The sequence below is a fragment of the Necator americanus genome, chromosome IV (assembly GCF_031761385.1).
Source record: "Necator americanus strain Aroian chromosome IV, whole genome shotgun sequence".
NCBI classification, from domain to species: Eukaryota; Metazoa; Nematoda; class Chromadorea; order Rhabditida; family Ancylostomatidae; genus Necator; species Necator americanus.
The window spans coordinates 5,937,170-5,957,142 of record NC_087374.1 but is presented as its reverse complement, the minus strand read 5'-3'; the positions used below and the strand labels follow the sequence as shown (position 1 = coordinate 5,957,142).

General features: G+C 40.1%; 1 protein-coding gene across 4 annotated transcripts in view; it reads left to right on the top strand.

The window, feature by feature from the left end:
* The window catches only part of RB195_000476 (uncharacterized protein), a gene marked incomplete at both ends in the record, with an annotated part of 60,124 nt that overhangs the window by 24,831 nt on the left and 15,320 nt on the right, over positions 1 to 19,973 (top strand). For 2 of the 4 annotated variants that reach the window (XM_064196850.1, XM_064196847.1), the window contains 43 exons: positions 803 to 963; positions 3,410 to 3,525; positions 3,773 to 3,805; positions 4,109 to 4,247; positions 5,502 to 5,592; positions 5,661 to 5,792; positions 5,858 to 5,999; positions 6,750 to 6,892; positions 6,951 to 7,095; positions 7,981 to 8,105; positions 8,163 to 8,300; positions 8,381 to 8,589; positions 8,654 to 8,800; positions 8,860 to 8,995; positions 9,277 to 9,407; positions 9,781 to 9,892; positions 10,746 to 11,057; positions 11,502 to 11,686; positions 11,748 to 11,927; positions 12,427 to 12,501; positions 12,628 to 12,701; positions 12,761 to 12,827; positions 12,894 to 13,071; positions 13,536 to 13,664; positions 13,730 to 13,955; positions 14,015 to 14,154; positions 14,216 to 14,298; positions 14,371 to 14,506; positions 15,119 to 15,279; positions 15,341 to 15,482; positions 15,545 to 15,693; positions 15,762 to 15,965; positions 16,319 to 16,462; positions 16,546 to 16,776; positions 16,829 to 16,979; positions 17,215 to 17,357; positions 17,415 to 17,989; positions 18,051 to 18,211; positions 18,419 to 18,703; positions 18,887 to 19,110; positions 19,176 to 19,418; positions 19,494 to 19,635; positions 19,693 to 19,868. In XM_064196850.1, coding sequence (XP_064052730.1) covers positions 803 to 963; positions 3,410 to 3,525; positions 3,773 to 3,805; positions 4,109 to 4,247; positions 5,502 to 5,592; positions 5,661 to 5,792; positions 5,858 to 5,999; positions 6,750 to 6,892; positions 6,951 to 7,095; positions 7,981 to 8,105; positions 8,163 to 8,300; positions 8,381 to 8,589; positions 8,654 to 8,800; positions 8,860 to 8,995; positions 9,277 to 9,407; positions 9,781 to 9,892; positions 10,746 to 11,057; positions 11,502 to 11,686; positions 11,748 to 11,927; positions 12,427 to 12,501; positions 12,628 to 12,701; positions 12,761 to 12,827; positions 12,894 to 13,071; positions 13,536 to 13,664; positions 13,730 to 13,955; positions 14,015 to 14,154; positions 14,216 to 14,298; positions 14,371 to 14,506; positions 15,119 to 15,279; positions 15,341 to 15,482; positions 15,545 to 15,693; positions 15,762 to 15,965; positions 16,319 to 16,462; positions 16,546 to 16,776; positions 16,829 to 16,979; positions 17,215 to 17,357; positions 17,415 to 17,989; positions 18,051 to 18,211; positions 18,419 to 18,703; positions 18,887 to 19,110; positions 19,176 to 19,418; positions 19,494 to 19,635; positions 19,693 to 19,868 — 7,016 coding nt within the window. The remainder of the gene's footprint in view (positions 1 to 802; positions 964 to 3,409; positions 3,526 to 3,772; positions 3,806 to 4,108; positions 4,248 to 5,501; positions 5,593 to 5,660; positions 5,793 to 5,857; positions 6,000 to 6,749; positions 6,893 to 6,950; positions 7,096 to 7,980; positions 8,106 to 8,162; positions 8,301 to 8,380; positions 8,590 to 8,653; positions 8,801 to 8,859; positions 8,996 to 9,276; positions 9,408 to 9,780; positions 9,893 to 10,745; positions 11,058 to 11,501; positions 11,687 to 11,747; positions 11,928 to 12,426; positions 12,502 to 12,627; positions 12,702 to 12,760; positions 12,828 to 12,893; positions 13,072 to 13,535; positions 13,665 to 13,729; positions 13,956 to 14,014; positions 14,155 to 14,215; positions 14,299 to 14,370; positions 14,507 to 15,118; positions 15,280 to 15,340; positions 15,483 to 15,544; positions 15,694 to 15,761; positions 15,966 to 16,318; positions 16,463 to 16,545; positions 16,777 to 16,828; positions 16,980 to 17,214; positions 17,358 to 17,414; positions 17,990 to 18,050; positions 18,212 to 18,418; positions 18,704 to 18,886; positions 19,111 to 19,175; positions 19,419 to 19,493; positions 19,636 to 19,692; positions 19,869 to 19,973) is intronic. The other 2 variants (XM_064196849.1, XM_064196848.1) reach the window with 1 other exon arrangement.

The following is a 19,973-nucleotide window of genomic DNA, read 5'->3' as shown; positions in this document are numbered from 1 at the left end:
GATATCTTACTGTATTTTTTAACGCAAATTCAAATTATTTGTATTGAATCAGTAAATGAATGAATAATAAATGAATATTAATAAATAATTGTAGTGCGCTGTAAATAAAATTTAAATCGAATTATGTTTTTTGACTCCTAAAAAATCGTGTAAAAATTTCTTTAGCTGGTTACATTTCAATTCTTATCGTACAACAATTTAGTCCAAGAGAAAATTTAGCTACCTTAGCAGTAAATATTGATGCAAAAAAAATGTTGAATGATGAGGTTCGTTAGCAACACTTGGAACTTCTTTTTTTTCTCAAGGAACTCATTTGGTGCAAGTTAGTGCTGCATGGTCGTATGTGTGTCTGTGAGTGTGTGTGTGTGTGTGTAATGGAGTGGGCGAAACACTTCGAGAACGACTCTTGAAAATCTACGCCCCGATGAGTGTATCGATGTGATTTGCAGCAAGTTCTTGAGTATGTGCCCCTAACACACACACGATATCATAAAACAAACCCCATTTTCTAATGAGAAACTGTACGGAGATGGAACGATTTCTGTAGCTCCTTTGAAGTTGGATAAAAAAGTTTGCCTGAAGAAAAGATTTTATTTTGGCTATTTTATCATTTTCCTATTACCAACATCCGAACAATTCAATCGTCCTAAGGCAAATTCATTTTAAGAACCGCACCTAGAACCCTTCATAGACCATGAATACATCAAAGATTGATCGATTAATCGATTTGCCATAATCATTATTGATTAATAACTAATCGATTTTGGCAGTCAAATTCTCAGCTCAACTCTGCATATTTTAGATGAGACTGCCGTTCTACAATGTAAAATCGAAGGTGATCCCGTCCCAACAGTACGTTGGGCGAAAGGAAATCGTGAAATTTTAAACGGTGGACGATTCCGTCATATGACCGATGGAGAGACGAATACCGTATCGTTAGCGTTGCTTAAATGTCGATCACAGGTGAGATTACGGTTAGATAAAGAAGTTTGCCTGAAGAAAGGTTTTTATTTGGGTTATTTTATCATTTTCCTGTTAACAACATCCGAAAAATTGGTCTTAAGGCAGATTCATTTTAAGAACCCCACCTAGAACCCTGTAGAGACCATGAATACATCAACGATTGATCGATCAATCGATTTATCATAATCATATTGTTTAACAGCCAATCGATTGAACATGTAATGATTGATCTGGATGAACGAACATCCAAGAAACTCGAAACCTCTAAAGTGAGCACTATTTTTTGAGCGGCTCAAATACATCTAGTGTATATGCCTCATCCCTCAAAAAAGGCGCACTCTCAGAAACTTCTCTCAGATATCTCAGAAAAAATTCTTCATTGTTCCTTCTCTTGTATTATCTTTTTTCCGTGCACTTTATCCATGAATATGTCAAGTGATCCATAAGTGATCCATGAGTATGCTCAAAACCTTATAAAAATAAACTGGTAACATATATTTATTCTCAAAAATCTTTTTTTCGGTGTCACTATACCCTGTGTTCGTTGATAGTCAGTGAATCTGATTAATTATCCTCAACCTTATCCGGCCTCATGTTTTTGTCATCATATTTTTCTTCAGTATGAAAATATTTTTTGTGGCATATGGTAGCCATGTTTTCTATTATCCTGACCCCGAACCCAATATATTTGTCATTGGGAGGAAAAATACGGTGGGAACTAAACCATCAGCAACGACTCCTTTTCCCAACCATGTCATCCAAGATTATTTGGATATTTTGCTGACGCAAACTCGGTGCAACGACATTTCGCTGCGGGGGGACCAAGTCGTTTGTTGTAGGAACAATACCAGTGCTGTAAGAGAGTGGAAACGTATTTCTGTTGCATGATAGGTGGTGGCCGCGGATGAATGATTTTTATTGGATAACAACAAAGGGACATTTTTTCGCTCGAGCGCGTTTATCTATCTGGAGAAACTTCTATTGAATACAGGCTCTGGAAAATGCCTTATACAGGGATATCGAATTCAAGGATAGTGAGACCCAGTAGTGTTGTTCTTCATAGATGATCTCTTCTGTTAAATACAGGCGTCAGAGGGACAAAATCTCCTCTTGAGGTCTTCTGTTTCTCGTGGTAGCCTGACCTAAGTTTAGGACGAGTATCAACTCCAACCATTGAAGAATAGAAAAAAATGACAAATACGAATAAATCAATAGTGAAAAATGATAAATACACTAAGAAATAACAACGAATATCAGCTTCAACTGCCTTGAGTAATAAAAACCTGTGGTACCAACTGTATCACAATCTCAAATTGCTGTACGAGTTAAAAGTACTACTCGCACATATCTGTACGCTATTCATACCCATAGGCACGTGCACCTCTCCATATCAACACGTAACAGCAAAGCAAACTCATACATCAATCTAAAACCGATTTTTCAACTTCTGAAATTTGATCTGCTTAAAGGTATCACCCCACGAATCTGAGGTGGTAAGGATTTCAGGTGGAGTATTCGTATACGGTATCGTAGATTATGGGTAGGAGGGTGATTCCATCCATTTCTTCCTAATTGCCGTAAAAAACGGCCCGGAAGATACGGCTTCGAGCGCTCCGATGCGTCATTTTCTACGACGAGTTCGATTGGAGCGCGCCAGCCTTGTGCACGCGCCGCATCTTCCGGACCGTTTTTATGGCAATTAGGAAGAAATGGACGGAATCACTCCCCTCTCCAGAGTCTCCCATCCTGTATACGAATACTCCACCTGAAATCTGCACCACCTCAGATTCGTGGGGTGATGCCTTTAAAGGAATCTTGACTTTTTACGGATTTCTCTGTGCTCTACGTAGACTCTATACGACTCTACGTAGAGCACAGAGAAATCCATAAAAATCCAAACCTAATGAATAACTTTTTGCGTGTGCTCCCATTGAAAAATGGTCAAAATCAACAAATCGGGTCATTGTGTTGTTCATATAATCCCACATGTGGTAATCCCAATGGAAAAAAAAAACAATTTCCGCATCCACATCTACATCCACGAAAAATAAATCCAGTGTGAGAGAAAGGACTTTGCCGATAGAAACCTTGTTTAGAATTCTCGGGAATATTCCATGGATTCTTAGAATTCTCGCAAATATTTCATGGATTCTCAGAATTCTATGGACTGTATTCTATAGAATTTTATGGACTCCGTTAATATTTTCCTAGTACTCCCAGTAGTTCCAAACAAATTCAGTTACTATTTGAAATAATCTTGTCCCATCGGCGCAAAAGTCGCCTTCCTCACACTTCCACCATGCCAACTGCCACCTAATCCATCTAATAGTCGTTGAAGTTTTTGTTTTTGGAAATAGATGAGAAAGTTTTCTCATTTTGAAACATTAGAATAACTCTGTGCAATGCAGAAGTGCGGATTTATCTATCTTAAACCAACTGTTTTCAGGATGATGGGCCTTACACCTTAACAATAGAAAATAAGCATGGATCGGATACAATCGACATCAAATTATTAGTCACATCAGATAATGGTTTGGACTTCCGAGCGATGCTCAAGCACAGGTTTGTTCCCATTGTGTCCGGATGGATTTCTTCAACGTGAACCCGTAGATTTTTACATTCGCACACAATCTATCGTTTATTTTTTTTTCTATTCACAAATTGCACAGTTGTTGCACTTCTTTCGGTCTCCCTCAAATGACCCTTTGCACCATCACCTACGGGGCGAGGTGAACATATCGCTCATCCTCGCCCACGGTTCCCTATTCGTTGATTGTAAGAGATTCAATTTAAAAATGTGAACATTTAGCGCTCAACAGCGCAAATCTAAACTCAAGAACAGGTATGCTTCAGCACTAACCCTCATTCAGTCCGATCACTCACCAAGCATGCGAACCTTTCCACGTATACGATAGCTGTAGCAGCTGTGAACGCTACTACAGTACTCGTATCGTACTATCGTACTAAATTTGGTTCTTCCCCACTTCGTAAATGCACACTAGCTTTCGCTCCTTCCGCACAAGCACTATAATCCGTCGTCCCTTCTTTCCGTTTGCACTGCATACCCTCCTGTTGCCTCTCTTTGGTTCTGTTTCTGAATCTATCGTTACAGAACGCTGTTAGGTACTAATCTATTAAATCCTAGGGAATACGAGCCATCGGGTCAAAAAGAGGAAGAATCACAGAAACCGATGACTGAGGCGGAACGACGGCAGTCTTTGTTCCCGGGAAAGAAGGTCGAGAAATGGGAGCATCCGCTGGAAGACAAAACCGTACAGCAACAGGTGAGCAGCACGGGAACAATGGGTGCTTCCAGGCAAAGGTGATCCATAAGGAAAAAATTTTCGAAGAGAATAACTAGCAGATACGACCCGACTATGTGACTTGTTGTTCTAGAGCTAATTTTAATTATTTTCACAATTTTTTTTGCAACCACCGTATCCTCGGAATTACTCTACTTTCATACATATTCAGCCAATCACGGCTCGCTGTTGTTTGTTGACGTCTAAATACACTTCATTAGCAGAATTAAGTTCCTAAGGCGTACTTCTAAAATTCGTTGCAGGACCAGTTATTTCGCAAAAAAAAAGAGCAACGAATATATTCAGCCAATGTAGCCCCAATCCGAGCGTATCGTGCCATTCGCTGAACAAAATCACGTCAAATTCTGACTCAAATCATCCAGGAATTTCTTTGAAATATTTACTATATTTTATTAGTATTATTTCATTTACACTACACCTATTCCTCACTCGCAAACTTTTTGCCTTTTTCCCTGAGTAGCACAATTTCTTCACAATATCTATGAAAAAGAGTATTTGTCCCTTTTTTGAAATTAACTAATTAATTAATTTAAAAAAAGAAATTTTTTTGAAATTTGATGACAGCTCGACTGAACGGTGAGCCGCACGCTTTTCAATAGTTATTTTTCATCATATCCTAATTTTTTTTAAACTTTGTACTTGATGGGTTAATTACTATAATTATTATCATTTCTTTGCTCAAATATTGCTCGTAAAAGTCGATCCGAAAAAAAAACGTGCTGTCGTCAATGGGTCAAAGCAGATCAAACTAAACTCCTATGGTTCAAGGGTTTCTGTACAAGCTGTTCCCCACCAAACGTATTCGAACATTTCCGGAAAACATACGCCATGTCAACAGTTGCGCCGGCCGTTGTAATTTCAAACAAACAAATCAACACCAACCAAACGATCGCAAGTCTCTTTCACCAAGCACTGGGGAAGAAAAAAGTTAATTTTTTCCCCAAATTCCCGCGAAAAACATTCGGGAATAAACCGATCCTAATTGATAATTGCGCTCGTTCAACTCTTAAACAACAAATCAGTTTCGTCCTGTTCTGAGTTATGATTCCGTGTAGACGAGGTAGGAGAAGTTGTAGGGAGAGAAGGACACGTAGAACGAATGGGTCCCATATCTGACTGAACAGCGTATTCGTACGTAGCCCTTCGAATGTCCTGGCATCTCATCCTAGCGGTTGTTCATCTCTGTGTTGATGTTATTTACCGTATTATTTTCAGGTAGACAAATTCGCGGAATGGAAATGCACATATTCCCGTCCGAATGCAAAAATCAGATGGTACAAAGATCGAAAAGAAATCTTCTCTGGAGGTTTGAACTCAGTTCAAATTCCTTTTCCCAGCCCAATTTCAGTTTTCGATTTTTTTTTTCATTTTTAGGCTTAAAATACAAAATTGTAATTGAGAAGTCACTTTGCACGCTGATCATCAACAACCCAGAGGTTGATGATTCCGGCAAATATACATGTGAGGCGAATGGTCTGCCGACCAGTGCTGTTCTCACAGTTCTAGGTAAGTGGTACACGTAATATACTGTCGGCAGGAACCGCTACGGTAGAATGGGCATACAATTTCAGAACCACCGATGAAATACTCGTTCCTGAATCCTCTACCGAATACTCAAGAGATCTATCGAACGAAACAGGCGGTGCTCACATGTAAAGTGAACTCGCCACGTGCACCACTCGTCTGGTATCGAGGCAACAATCCTATCGATGTGTACGTTTTTTCTTTCCTATGGAATGTATGGATGTAACCAGAAATCTGGAAAGTACTGTAATGATTGGATGGGAAATGACTGGCTACATGGGAAAGAGCAAAATATGCAAAGCATGAGAAATAAGGTTTAGGATTCTTCTAGCTCTGCGAGGTCTAGGATTCTTTTAGCTCCGCGATCTACTTCCACACATCGTCCCGTGTCGCATTTAACTCGATTTTATGTACCAAAAGGAAATCTGCCTCCAAAAATAATAGCTATAGTAAGGTCAAAGCGTCATGAAGCGCTGTGCAGTTACGTAAGTGGTTGCGCTCGAAGCGATGCGGTGTAGCGTAGCAGTTAGGATTGAAGGAGTGGGACCCTTGTTAGCAGCTCTTATTGCTGCAGTTTGCGGTGGTCCCACCTCGATTCCAACCGCTTTCTCCATCACGGTTCTTCGAGCGCGGCCGCCCCTTCACATTTAAGAACTAAGATGCCATAAAGGAACGGTTGAGGGTTCCTACAATATTTATATATTTTAGGAAAAAAAAACACTTATTTTCCTTCTTAAAAACTTAAGCTAAAACCATCTTTCTGAACTGTATCTTAGGAAGGGAATGAGCTTTTTGGATTAAAAAAATTTCAAAAAAAAATTAAAAGATTAAAAAATAAGAAAAAAATTGTACGGCGACTGGGTGCTACTATTAAAAATTATTAAAAATTATTATTATTATTACTATTAAAAAAATAAAAAGTTATTGAGAGTTTTACAGAAATGACAAACGTTACACCATAGAAAAAGACGCGGTCGGCCGATGTACTTTAACGATCAAAGAAGTCGAACAGGCCGATCAAGCTGAATGGACAGCACGAATTACGAACGATGTGTTTAGCAAAGTTCAAGTTTATGTAGAAGGTTAGTCACTGAATGAGAATGATCCTAATGATTTGTGGACATACGAACTGCATCTCAGAACCGCGACATACCTTCGTCGTTCCAATGAAGTCCCAAAAAGTCAACGAGAATGATGTCGCCACATTGGAAACAGATGTGAACGACAGAGATGCTGACGTTGAATGGTGGCATGACGGAGTGAAAATTAATGTCGATGGAAAGAAGTACGGCTTTTTTTCATTTATAATATTTTGCTACGCCAATCACTCTGCTGATCATTGTGTTTCCTTTATTTTTATCAAAAAAAGTGGAAAAAAAATCAAGGAACATTCAAAATTGGACTTTCCCTTTAACAGGGAACGAAAGAATATATAGTCGGTGTCAAATGTGTTAGAGCGAATAAGCAGAATTAGAGGAAGTTGCTGTCACGCGGAAGAACGTGCGCGTGCTGCGCTGGACGCGTCGCGTTCGCGCGGTTGAACATACTTGGCGCTGATTATGTTTAGCAGAATCATCAGGATGGATTTCCTTGAGATATTTTATTAATATGAGCTCATTAAATGTTCTCGATTCTTCTGTTGTTTCTTTTGGGGTCTTCTAATGGAATCTTCGGAGTAACTGCAAGCTTTGCCGAGTGCATAATTTGAAGGATCCGAATTTCTTTTAAAGGCACCCCCCCACAAATTTGGGGGGGCGGTTTCGTGGAGTATTCGTACGGGATGTAAGACTATGGGGAGGGGGGGAATTCTTCCCTTTTTTTCCCTAATTGCCGTAAAAAACGGCCCGAAAGATACGGCTTCAGGCGTTCTGGCGCACTATTTTCTACAAGGAGTTCGACTGGAGCGCGCCAGCCTTGTGCGGCGCCGCATCTTCAGGGCCGTTTTTTACGGCAATTAGGAAGAAATGGACGGAATCACCCCCCTCGCCGTAGTCTCCCATCCCGTATACGAATACTCCGCTTGAAATCTGCACCACCTTAGACTCGTGGGGTGATGCCTTTAACAGCTCTATTACTGTAGTAGGAGCCATAGTTAATGCAATAGACCTTTGATAGTTGAGATAAATTCATTTCTTTGGTGATTCATGATCTTTAATGGACCCGGTTACAGATATAAGGAAGAACGTGTAAGTCGCAAACGTCGACTAATCATCACATGTGCAAAAATTGAGGATCATGGTGAATACAAATGCACGACAAAAGACGACAAAACCATGGCACAACTTATTGTTGACGGTTAGGATTATCTGAAGTTTTTTTTTTCGATCCATTAAATCATCCTACAATTTTCAGCTTTGAACAAATTCATTATCAAATTGAAAGACCTCGAAGTAGTCGAAAAAGAGGACGTCGTTATGACATGTCAAACAAAAGACACAAAAACACCCGGAATATGGAATCGAAATGGAATTAAAATCACTAGCATGCCTGGTTAGCTATTTTGGGTTGAAAAATTTCCTTTTATATGTATTCCCAAGATTATAGTGAGTATATGTATTACATATGTGTAGGTGGAAAATTCGAGACTCAATCCCGAAACGGTACGCATACGCTGAAGATCAGTAAAATTGAGATGAACGAGGGTGAGAATTACGAGATCGACGTGGCAGGCCTGATTGGCAGCTGCGTTGTGACCGTACTTGAGGCCGAAAAACGTCCAGTTCTCAACTGGAAACCGAAGAAAATTGAGGCCAAGGCAGGAGAACCATGTGTTGTAAAAGTGAGTGTGAATTCCTTCGAGGTTTTCTATCCGGAAAGCGCTCTAACCACTCCTCTCTTACTAGGTCCCATTCCAAATCAAAGGCACAAGACGAGGTGACCCGAAACCAGTAATTCTACGAAATGGGAAACCTATCGACGAAAGTATGAAAGATCTTGTCGAAGTTGTGATCAATGGTGACGTTGTTGAGATCAAATTCAAAAATCCACAGGTTTGTCTTTACTCATTGATCCGCACTTTACGCTCTCCTCAATCCTCCTCTTTTCTTAGCTTGCCGATACCGGTAAATGGGCGCTGGAACTCGGAAACTCGGCCGGAACAGCTCTTGCTCCATTTGAACTATTCGTTAAAGACAAACCGAAGCCACCGAAAGGCCCGTTGGAAGTGAAAAATGTTACTGCTGAAGGTAAACTGACAACTATATTTATGGATAAATACAGTCAGTTCAGAAAAAATAAAATCGAATTTCTCGTCGTCAACACGGTATCCACCATTTAAAAGCTGAATTTTTGAAAATAATTAAATCATTTCATGCTTTTTCATTTCATTTCATTACTTTCATGCTAATTTCATTTTATGCTAAGATACTGTGTCTATCTCTAACTCCTCCACTCCCCATCTTAATAGTTTTAAAATTAGGTTTATGCTTTTTTGTGCTTACAATATTTTTAAGCATTCGCTATTAAGGCTTGGAGCTGAAATGGGGACAACCGGATTCCGATGAAGGTCAACCGGTAAAGGCGTACATTGTTGAAGTGCAAGAAGGACGAAGTGGAAATTGGAAGAAAATTGCAGAGACGAAAGGAACTGACTTCAAAGTATGAATTCTTTTTTAAAATTAAAGAGATTATTCTTCAAAAAAAGCCTATATGGTCCTTAATTTTTTGTGTCGGGTGTGTGTTACACATTGAAGAAACAATGACTAATTTCATCACTTACTTTTCCAAAGAAATGAAAAAACGAAAATATAAATTGAAATTAAATTAAAATTGAATGTAATTAAATGTAAGCTTAAATAAAATAAATGGAAAAATGTCCTTTTTATTAATTTGCCTGAGCTGTAAATAAAGAATAAAAATAACAAATAGAAACAAATAATGGCGCAAATAATTAGTACATAAAATAAATAATAATAATTGAAAATGTAACCACCTAAACGTATTTGATAATAGAATAGTGCTTTGATTCCAGGTGAAAGACTTGAAGGAGAACGGAGAGTACAAATTCCGAGTGAAAGCTGTTAACGATGTTGGAGTCTCCGATCCACTTACGGGAGATACAGTGATCGCTAAAAATCCGTACAGTAAGTTCGATCTCGTATCACATCATTTTTTTTTCAAACTCTTCATTTTTTTTCTCAGTTAAATGTTTTTGGGATGAATCCTTAACAGACCATTTACAGAACAGTTTTTGACATATAGTGCTCCATTTTTCATCATTCACCGCCCATCACGAAATGTCTCGTCTTAAACGATAATTGTCTAGGTGGTCGTCTTCGCATTAGTCCTAGGTCGAAGCTCTAACCTAGCTTAATTGAGAAGCTTAAAGGCAGTGTATCACAAAGCTGATGTGATACGGAAACCTCAGGAAAAACGTAGAGTTTGGATTGATGACTACGGAAACAAGCGTTGCTCCTCTGAATACCTCCTAGTCGTCTTAAAAGACGGCGTGGGAACCTTTTTAATCCTTACGAGGTACGTTAGGACGCACACCCTTGTACATGCTCCGGTCTCCTCAGAAGCCTATTCATTTGTACCACTTGAATAGGCTGTTGAGGAGACTTCATTGATCTTCGACCGCTCGCTCATGGCTGCGGCGCGTGCACGGAGGTGACGCGTCGTAACTGATTTCGTAGGAAAAATCGACATCTTCCACGCCTTTCTTTACGACGATTAGGAGGGGATGAACGGAGCGTCGATCGTTTCCGTATTCTACAACCCGAACTCTACGTTTTCCCTGAGGTTTCTGTACCACGTTAATTTCCTCATACGCTGCCTTTAATGCTACTAAACAGCTTTATGTTTGCACTAAAAATATTTTGTGCTTCGTTTGCAATTAGTCCCAGCATAGTGTGTCGTTATCGAGAAACGGCTTTGTACGCGTTAGCACATCTTGTGTCTTAACATAGTATGAATGCTTTGTGCGTCCTCATTCAGAAGCGCCAGGGAAACCAAGGAACATGGATGTGGCCGATATGAGTAAGGATCAGCTGACTCTTCAGTGGGATCCGCCAGAGGATGACGGACAATCGCCAATCATCGAATACGTGGTTGAGCGAAGAGAAAAATCCGAGAAAGATTGGCGTACCGTCGGCACCACTCCAGCAGAAGGATTAGGAACACACTATCTGACCGACGATAAGGTCGTCGAAGGCACAGAATATTACTATCGAGTAAGAGCTGTCAATAAGGCAGGACCTGGAGATCCATGCGATCACGGAAACGCGGTGAAGATCAAAGCAAAACCAGGTTTGGAACTCACTCTGTGCTCTCGCTACTTTCTGTTGCTTTTCACGTTTTTTTTTTTGAATTTGCTTCTACTGCTTCTGCTAACGCCTTCGACCACACCACTTCACATTCGGAGTAAAACTGTTCCAGTTCGAAATCCTCAACCCTTAGGAATTTCAAAAATTCCAGAAATTCCTAAGGCTCTTTATTTTTGTTGAAAATGTCAAGGAGTTTTTGGAACTCATAGACATTTTTAACAAAAAAAAAGAATTATTTAAAAAAAAAGATTAACACTTTACTAACAAAAGATCTCGCTAGTGCTAATCGTTCTCCGCTTTCTATGTACAATATCACTTAATACTACTAATTATTCTTCCTCTCCTCTTTCTCGAAACCTCTTTCACTTTCAATTTCCCTTCTTTCGGACTCATTCCACTCATCCTTACAAAAAAAAAATCGTTGTAGTTGCACCCGAATTCCCCGGTGGTGGTATCAAGGATCTCCGGCTCAAGGTTGGAGAAACAATCAAATACGATGTGGCTATCACCGGTGAACCAGTTCCTGAAGTTTCATGGGTGGTCGATGGAAAACCATTGAAACCCGTAGGAAGGGTTAAAATGAGCACTGAACGAGGAAAAACAAAGCTTAAGGTGGGTTGGTGGAGCTCTTTTCCCGTCAAGATCCACGATAACATTGGATTTTTCGCTTTAGATTGAAAATGCTGAAAGATCTGATTCTGGACAATTCACTATTATACTGAAGAATGCTAGTGGAATAGCAGACAGCACCGCTAAGGTTACTGTAGTTGGTCGGCCTACTCCACCAAAAGGACCACTCGATATCAGTGATATCCATACTGATGGAGCAACATTGGCCTGGAATCCACCGGAGGTAGGAACACTAGTAATTAAATAAAAGAAATAAATAGTAATTAATAAATAATAACATGGAACATATAATAAATAAGTCGAAAATAGTATTAAATAAATAGTAAATAATAACATGAGGCATATAATAAATAAGCCGAGAAATAGTATTAAATAAATAGTAAATAATAACATGAAACATACAATAAATACAATTAAAAGTCTAATTAATTAATCAACTAAAATAAGTCGAAAAATAGCTAATAATAACCCCGGAGGTAGGATACAATGGTAATTAAATGAAAATTAATAAATAGTATTAAATAAGTAGTAAATAATAATAATAATAATAATAATAATAATAATAATAATAATAATAATAATAATAATAATAATAATAGTAATAATAAGAGATAATAAATAAGTTGAATAATAGGTAATAATAAACAATTGCATGTACCTTCTAAGACATTACGATACTATGGAGTAAGGTGTATTCCTTGGAAGAAAAATCCATTTTCTAGGATGATGGTGGCGATCCACTCACCGGCTACATCATTGAGGCACAGGATATGGATAACAAGGGCAAGTATATCGAGGTAAAATCTGATGCGCTCTTCTTTGCCTGAAAAAATTGCAATTTGAAATCTGATGCGTTCAAAAAACGAAAGAACAACTAACGTAACCTTAGTGATTTTTTGAAATTTGAGAAAAAAAATTCCTAGGTGGCCCGTGTCGATGGAAAGACAACGGAAGCTAAGGTAAAAGGTCTACGCAATAAAGGAAACTACAAATTCCGGTACGTACATAAATTGTTTAATCTTCGGGATGAATGTTGCTATCCGAAGAGGATTTCAGGGTGAAAGCAGTGAACAATGAAGGTGAATCGGAACCGCTGAATGCTGATCAGTACACCTTGATCAAGGTCAGTCCACTCTCCGAAGTTTAATCCAAGATCCTTATGATTAGTTAACGTTCTACGCTCTTATAGGATCCATGGGATGAACCAGGAAAACCTGGTCGACCTATGGTTACTGACTACGATGCGGATAGAATCGACCTCGAATGGGATCCTCCATTGAAAGATGGCGGTGCTCCTATTGAAGGATATGTGGTCGAAGTTCGCGATCCGGACACTAAGGAATGGCGAGAAATTGCGAAAGTAGACGGTGAGATTAAATTTGAGGATGTGTGCATTTTTCAGGGAAAAGCTTGAAGAATAAATAGAATATAGAATAAATAGAATAATCTTACTTTTGAGTCCGTCCGTGATGTGAATAATTTAAGGCTACATAGAATAAATTGAATAAAACTCCTTACAAAAATTATTTTTCTTAAAACTTCAATTGTATTGGAACGCTAACGCGTAGAAAAATATAATTTCAAAAATATGACTAACAAAAAAAAGGCTGTAAAAATAGCTTTAAAAAATGGCTAAAAATTTGACTGTAAAAATGGTTGTAAAAATAGATAAATATGACTGTAAAAATAATGAAGAATAAGTTAGGAAAAATAATTAAAATTATTAATCAGTTAAAACCAAAAAAAATATTAAAACTTACAAAATAAAGACACAATTGTAAAATAGAAGTCGGATGTGCACCTCAGTTATAGAAATCCAATATACTTCCAGACGCAAAAGCTTCTATCGGTGGATTAAAAGAAGGCAAAGAATATCAGTTCCGTGTCAAAGCTTTCAACAAAGCAGGACTCGGTGCACCTTCAGACGCATCCGAAAAACAACTCGCCAAACCGAAATTCAGTACGTCTTTCCCATATTTTCCCGTACATCTGAATCCTTTTCATCTGAATATTTTCTATCTACAGTTCCGGCATGGTTGAAGCACGATTGCTTGAAGAGTATTACGGTAAAAGCTGGTCAAACCGTTCGATGGGAAGTGAAAATCGGTGGAGAACCAGTACCAGAAGTTTTCTGGACAAAAGAAGACAAACCTATTGAACCTTCACTGAATCTCAGCATCGACACCAAACGTAACGATCACACTATTCTATGCATTCCATCAGCTGTACGTGCTGATAGAGGAGAATACAGGTGAGAGGTCAATCCTCTATCAATAGATATGACAGAAACCGTCAACCTATCTCCTCCAGATTATCCGTGAAAAATTCCTATGGTCAAGATACAGAGGCCGCTAATTTGACGGTGCTTGACCGACCTTCTAAGCCTAACGGACCGTTGGAAGTCTCGGATGTGTTCGAGGATAATTGTAATCTTTCGTGGAAACCACCAGGTGATTACTAAAATTGTTTGAGTTCAAAAATTTGTGTGTATATGACATTTCCTTTTTCCAGACGACGACGGCGGTGAACCAATCGATTATTACGAGGTCGAGAAACTTGACGTGGACTCCGGTCGATGGGTGCCTTGCGCAAAGGTAGTTTTTTTTTTCCGGCACTGTCTCTTTCGATTGAAAAAAAAAACACTGAAAACTGTCTATTTTTTACAGGTACACGACACGAAAGCTCACGTCGAAGGTCTGAAAAAAGGACAATCGTATCAGTTCCGCGTCAAAGCTGTTAACAAAGAAGGACAGTCTGATCCACTCGCTACAGAGAAGGAAACTAAAGCGAAGAATCCATACGGTAAATTTATTCTATGAACATTTTTCACATCTCTAGACAGGAAACTTCTTAGCCATTAGGGAGGGGGACGATGAAGAGAGGCTCCCGTAGATTTCTCCCCGAATGATTCCAAGGTATTACGCATCCAGCGGATATCCCCGAGGTGGCGCAAACATGCCTCGACGGATAAGCAGGAAATCCCTCTCCCAAGCACACGTATTCATTCATCCATACAACCGAAAATTCGCCTATTTTCATCCATATGGCCGAAGAAACTCCAGGAAGTTCCAGTGAATTTGAATGATTTCCTACTTTAGCGACTCGAGAACGATATCCCAATGTACCTTTAAAAAATTCATGATTATTAGTCCAATTATTTATCAGATTTAATTTTATTATGAATCAATATCTTTTTTTTACACTCCAGTAGAGGCAGCATATGATGAGGTTAGGAAGGCAGAGTCAGCTATTTAGACAACAATGGCAATAGAGTGAAGCTCTTTAGGATATACTACATCGTTGGAAGTTTATTTTTATTTTTAGATTTACAGGAGCACTTTTACCCGCTCTCTCTGGAGCGAATCTGAGAGCTGAGCAAAAAATGATATGTTCTAATGCATCTTCTTATTTCAGACGAGCCCGGAAAGCCGCACACACCAGAAGTCACCGACTGGGACGCAGACCGCGTATCACTCCAATGGGAACCACCAGATTCGGACGGCGGGGCTCCAATCACACAGTACATAATCGAGAAAAAAGGAAAGCACGGAAGAGAATGGCAGGAATGCGGCAAGGTAGGTTACAGCTGACCCTCTCTTCAAGATAGACCTTCAAGATATACCAAGTTTGTTACAGGTTTCTGGAGACGAGACAACAGCTACGATCCTCGGCCTTAAGGAAGGTGAAGAATATCAGTTCCGAGTAACCGCAGTCAACAAAGCGGGCCCTGGAGAAGCTTCTGATCCGAGCCGAAAGGTTGTGGCTAAGCCGAGAAATCGTAAGTTCTGCAAAGTTTTCATTACCATTGTGTCCACTTCGTTGAAATTTGCTTCCTTCCAGTGAAACCATGGATTGATCGCGAAAAAATGAAAACGATAACCATCAAAGTTGGCCAAGATGTTACCTTTGATGTGCCTGTTCGAGGTGAACCACCTCCAGAAAAGACATGGACATTCAATGATCAACCGATATCCGACAAAAAAATCACCGTCAGTATTTCCGGAGTTTTACTACAAACTCAGTCAGTGTTTCCAGAATATCATAGATGTTTGTTTAGATCGTCGATGAGGACTACCGTACCGAATTTGTGCTCCGAGGCGCCACTCGTGCTCACGCTGGAAAATACGGTCTTACTGCAAAGAATGCCAGCGGTACTGACAGTCATCAAGTAGAGGTTATCGTTCTCGGAAAACCCGGTGCACCTGAGGGTCCACTGGAAGTGAGCAACGTGTTCGAGGACAAATGCGATCTGGAATGGAAGGTTAGTGCACAGATGCTGAGATATGTGTGACATTAATCGCCTAAATTATTTTGACTACATGACAAAGTTTGAATTTTTTTCTTTGAAATTTCAAAGTATAACCATGGGTAGATGACTCACCGATATTTAAAGTGATATCATAAGAAAAAGATAGAAGCAAAAGGTTAAGAAAATCCAGTCACCACAGCAAAACTACCCCGGAAAAAGGCTACTAAAGTGTCTAATCCAAATTTTAGGTGTATTTTTGAGCCTTTTTTTAAGAGTGATATTCCAATAAACTGGACCAGTAAGGAGAAACACCATAAAAATTCCATCCAAATAAAATCCTTTGACCTATTTTGACCAATTTTCAGCCTCCAGAGGACGATGGAGGTGTCCCAATTGACCATTATGATATCGAAAAAATGGACACAGCAACGGGCCGATGGGTTCCCTGCGGGCGTGCCGAAGGCACAAAAGCCACAGTGAACAATCTTCAGCCAGGTCACCAATACAAAGTGCGTACACGATTTTCTCTTTTTTTTTTACTTTTTCCTCAATTCCTCCTCCCTCTACTCTTACGGGCAATGCGTTGTTCTAGTTCCGAGTACGTGCTGTCAACAAAGAGGGCGAATCAGATCCATTAGCCACAGACAAGGAGATTTTGGCTAAAAATCCATACGAAGCTCCTGGAAAGATTGAAAAGCCCCAAGTCACTGATTGGGACAAAGATCATGCGGATCTTGAATGGAAACCTCCAGCTGACGATGGAGGAGCACCAATTGAGGAGTACATCATTGAACAGAAGGACAAGCATGGACGATGGGAAGAGGTAATTATTTCATCCGCAAAATTGCCCGTCAACGAAATCATCTTACTTATAGGTGATGACCGTACCCGCTGGTCAGACACAAGCTACCGTAGGCAATCTGAAAGAGGGCGAAGAGTACCAATTTCGAGTTGTTGCCAAAAACAAGGCAGGACCTGGAGAGCCATCTGACCCCACCGACAAAATCATCGCTAAAACTAGATTTTGTGAGTATTTCGTACGTCTTCTCGGTCAACTTTGATCATCTTCCAAGTACAGTCGAGAATATCTATCTATATTAATTTTATTACAATATAATAATCCATGAAGTCCATTAATTAGAATTTTATCTCTCAACGGGATGATTACTGTAAGAAAACCAAAGCCCTCCAGTTTAAGCAGTTTTTTTCCCTAATAAATACAATGTTAAAGACATTTTGACCATCCTGACCTTCTCTTCAGTGGCTCCTCATATCCACCGTGAGGATCTCTCGGACACAACCGTACGAGTCGGTCAACAAATCAAATTCAACATCCATATCGATGGTGAGCCAGCGCCTGATGTCACATGGACGTTCAACGACAAGGGCATTGGAGAAAGCAAAGTAATTAATTATTTACGATATGATTATAATTACAGTGCTAAAAATGAGCTATTCTAGGCACAAATCGAGAATGAAGACTACATTTCCCGTTTCAATATCAACAAAGCTGTTCGTAAACAAAGTGGCAAATACACCATCACAGCCACAAACGACAGTGGAACGGATTCCGTTACTATCACGATTAAAGTGAAGAGCAAACCATCAAAGCCAAAGGGTCCCCTGGACGTCAAGGACGTATTCGAGGATCGAGCCACCCTAAGCTGGAAGCCGCCGGAGGATGACGGTGGAGAACCGATCGATCATTATGAGATTGAGAAGATGAGCACCAAGGATGGGATTTGGGTCCCATGTGGACGCACTGCTGACACTGAGTTCATGGTGGATACCTTGAACAAAGGAGATCATTATAAGTTCCGAGTTAAAGCGGTGAATAGTGAAGGAGCTTCGGATCCACTTGAAAGTGACACCGATGTGCTTGCAAAGAATCCATTTGATCGACCAGACAAGCCAGGAAAACCTGAACCAACTGATTGGGATAGCGATCATGTCGACCTGAAATGGGACCCACCGCTTAACGATGGTGGTGCTCCGATTGAAGAGTATCAAATTGAGAAACGCACCAAATATGGAAGGTTGGTTATTTGGTGTTTTTTTCACGCTACTTCAGTCAATTTTAGTTTTTTTTGTGTTCAGATGGGAACCCGCAATTACTGTTCCCGCCGATCAAACAACAGCAACCGTGCCGGATTTGACGGCTGGTGAGGAGTACGAGTTCCGTGTTATCGCCGTCAACAAAGGAGGACCTTCTGATCCTAGCGATGCCAGCAAACCTGTTATTGCGAAGCCGCGCAACTGTGAGTTCCCATAGGGATTTTTTTTTGCATGATAACACCACAGAAAACAATGAGAAAAGCGGAAAACTTGTGAATTGAGACGTACCAATTAGGCAGACCTGTAATTATTGATTAACTCTAATAATTTTTACTAAAATACTACTAAATTTCAATTAATAATTAACTGTAATAATTTTTACATATCGGCTGAAACATTATCCTTTCCAGTGGCACCAAAGATTGACCGAAGTGCATTGAAAGATCTGAAGGTGAAGGCAGGTCAAGCAATCGGCTGGGACGTGCCAGTAGAGGGTGAACCAGTCCCTACAGTCACTTGGTCATGGCCAGATAATCGTGAAATCAGAAATGGAGGACGTGTGAAATTAGATAATCCTGAGTATCGTTCCAAATTGCACATCCGTCAAATGGAACGCGGCGACAGTGGCACGTACGTGATTCGAGCTGTGAATCCAAATGGTGAAGACGAGGCAACCGTCCAGGTCACTGTCATAGGTAAGGTGTTGTACTGTCACGGAAGCAGAAGTTTTGTCAGGCGGAGCTATCGTTATCCATGCATTATAATGGCGGAATCCAAGTCAATTTCCCAGGATTCGAACCCCTAACACCACTTCTGCTATAATGAAGCTGTAGGTTGAAATATCAAGCTGTAAGAGCACTAAAAAAATCCCATTCCAGACAAACCCTCTCCACCAAACGGCCCACTTGAAGTGAACGATGTCCATGCTGATCACTGTACCCTCGACTGGAAACCGCCAGACGATGACGGTGGTATCCCAATCGAGAATTACGTCATTGAGAAGTTTGACACTGCAACTGGAAGATGGGTTCCAGCAACTAAGGTGTCCGGAGATCAAACATCTGCCGTTGTGGATGGCCTGATCCCAGGACACGAATACAAGGCAAGTTTGAGTTACAGCACCAAGGTAACTCCCATGATTGCTTTTCACGAAGCAGTAGCGTTTAGTTCCGAGTGGCTGCAGTAAATGCCGAAGGAGAATCTGATCCGCTTGAGACGTTCAGTTCCACACTGGCAAAGGATCCATTCGATAAGCCAGGAAAGACTAGCGCTCCAGAGGTCACAGATTGGGACAAAGACCACGCCGACCTCGCATGGAATCCTCCTGCAAACGATGGTGGTGCTCCAATTGAGGGCTATGTGGTCGAAATGAAAGAGAAGTATTCACCATTCTGGAGTGAGGTAGCTCAGGTAACTACTTTTCTACTCTTAGTTTCATGACATTTCCTAACAGGAAATTATGCCAAAAGAGAGATACGATTCCAGGTCCCAGCGGATCAGACAACCGCAACTATAGGAGATCTTAAAGAAGGAAATGAATATGAATTCCGAATTCGTGCCAAAAACAAGGCAGGCACCGGTGATCCGTCAGATCCTTCACAGACAGTGACAGCTAAAGCCAGAAACGGTACTTTTCTCTTAACTTTTTCATCGATTATACCAGAATGATCGTCGCCATGTTCAGTTCCTCCTGTAATCGATCGTAGTGCGTTGAATGAGATAAAGGTCCGAGCTGGACAAGAAGTCCATCTCGTAGTGCCGGTATCCGGTGAACCACCTCCAGAAATCTCATGGGCATTCGAGGACAGTCCTGTAGAATCAGATGATCGCATTAAGATCAACAACAACGAAGACTACAAGGTGAGTTCTTCTACTTTCAGAAAAAAAGACGTCCTACCTAGCTATTTATTCATGATTTATAGTATATTTATTTATTATTGTTCATATATTTGTTTATATTTGCAG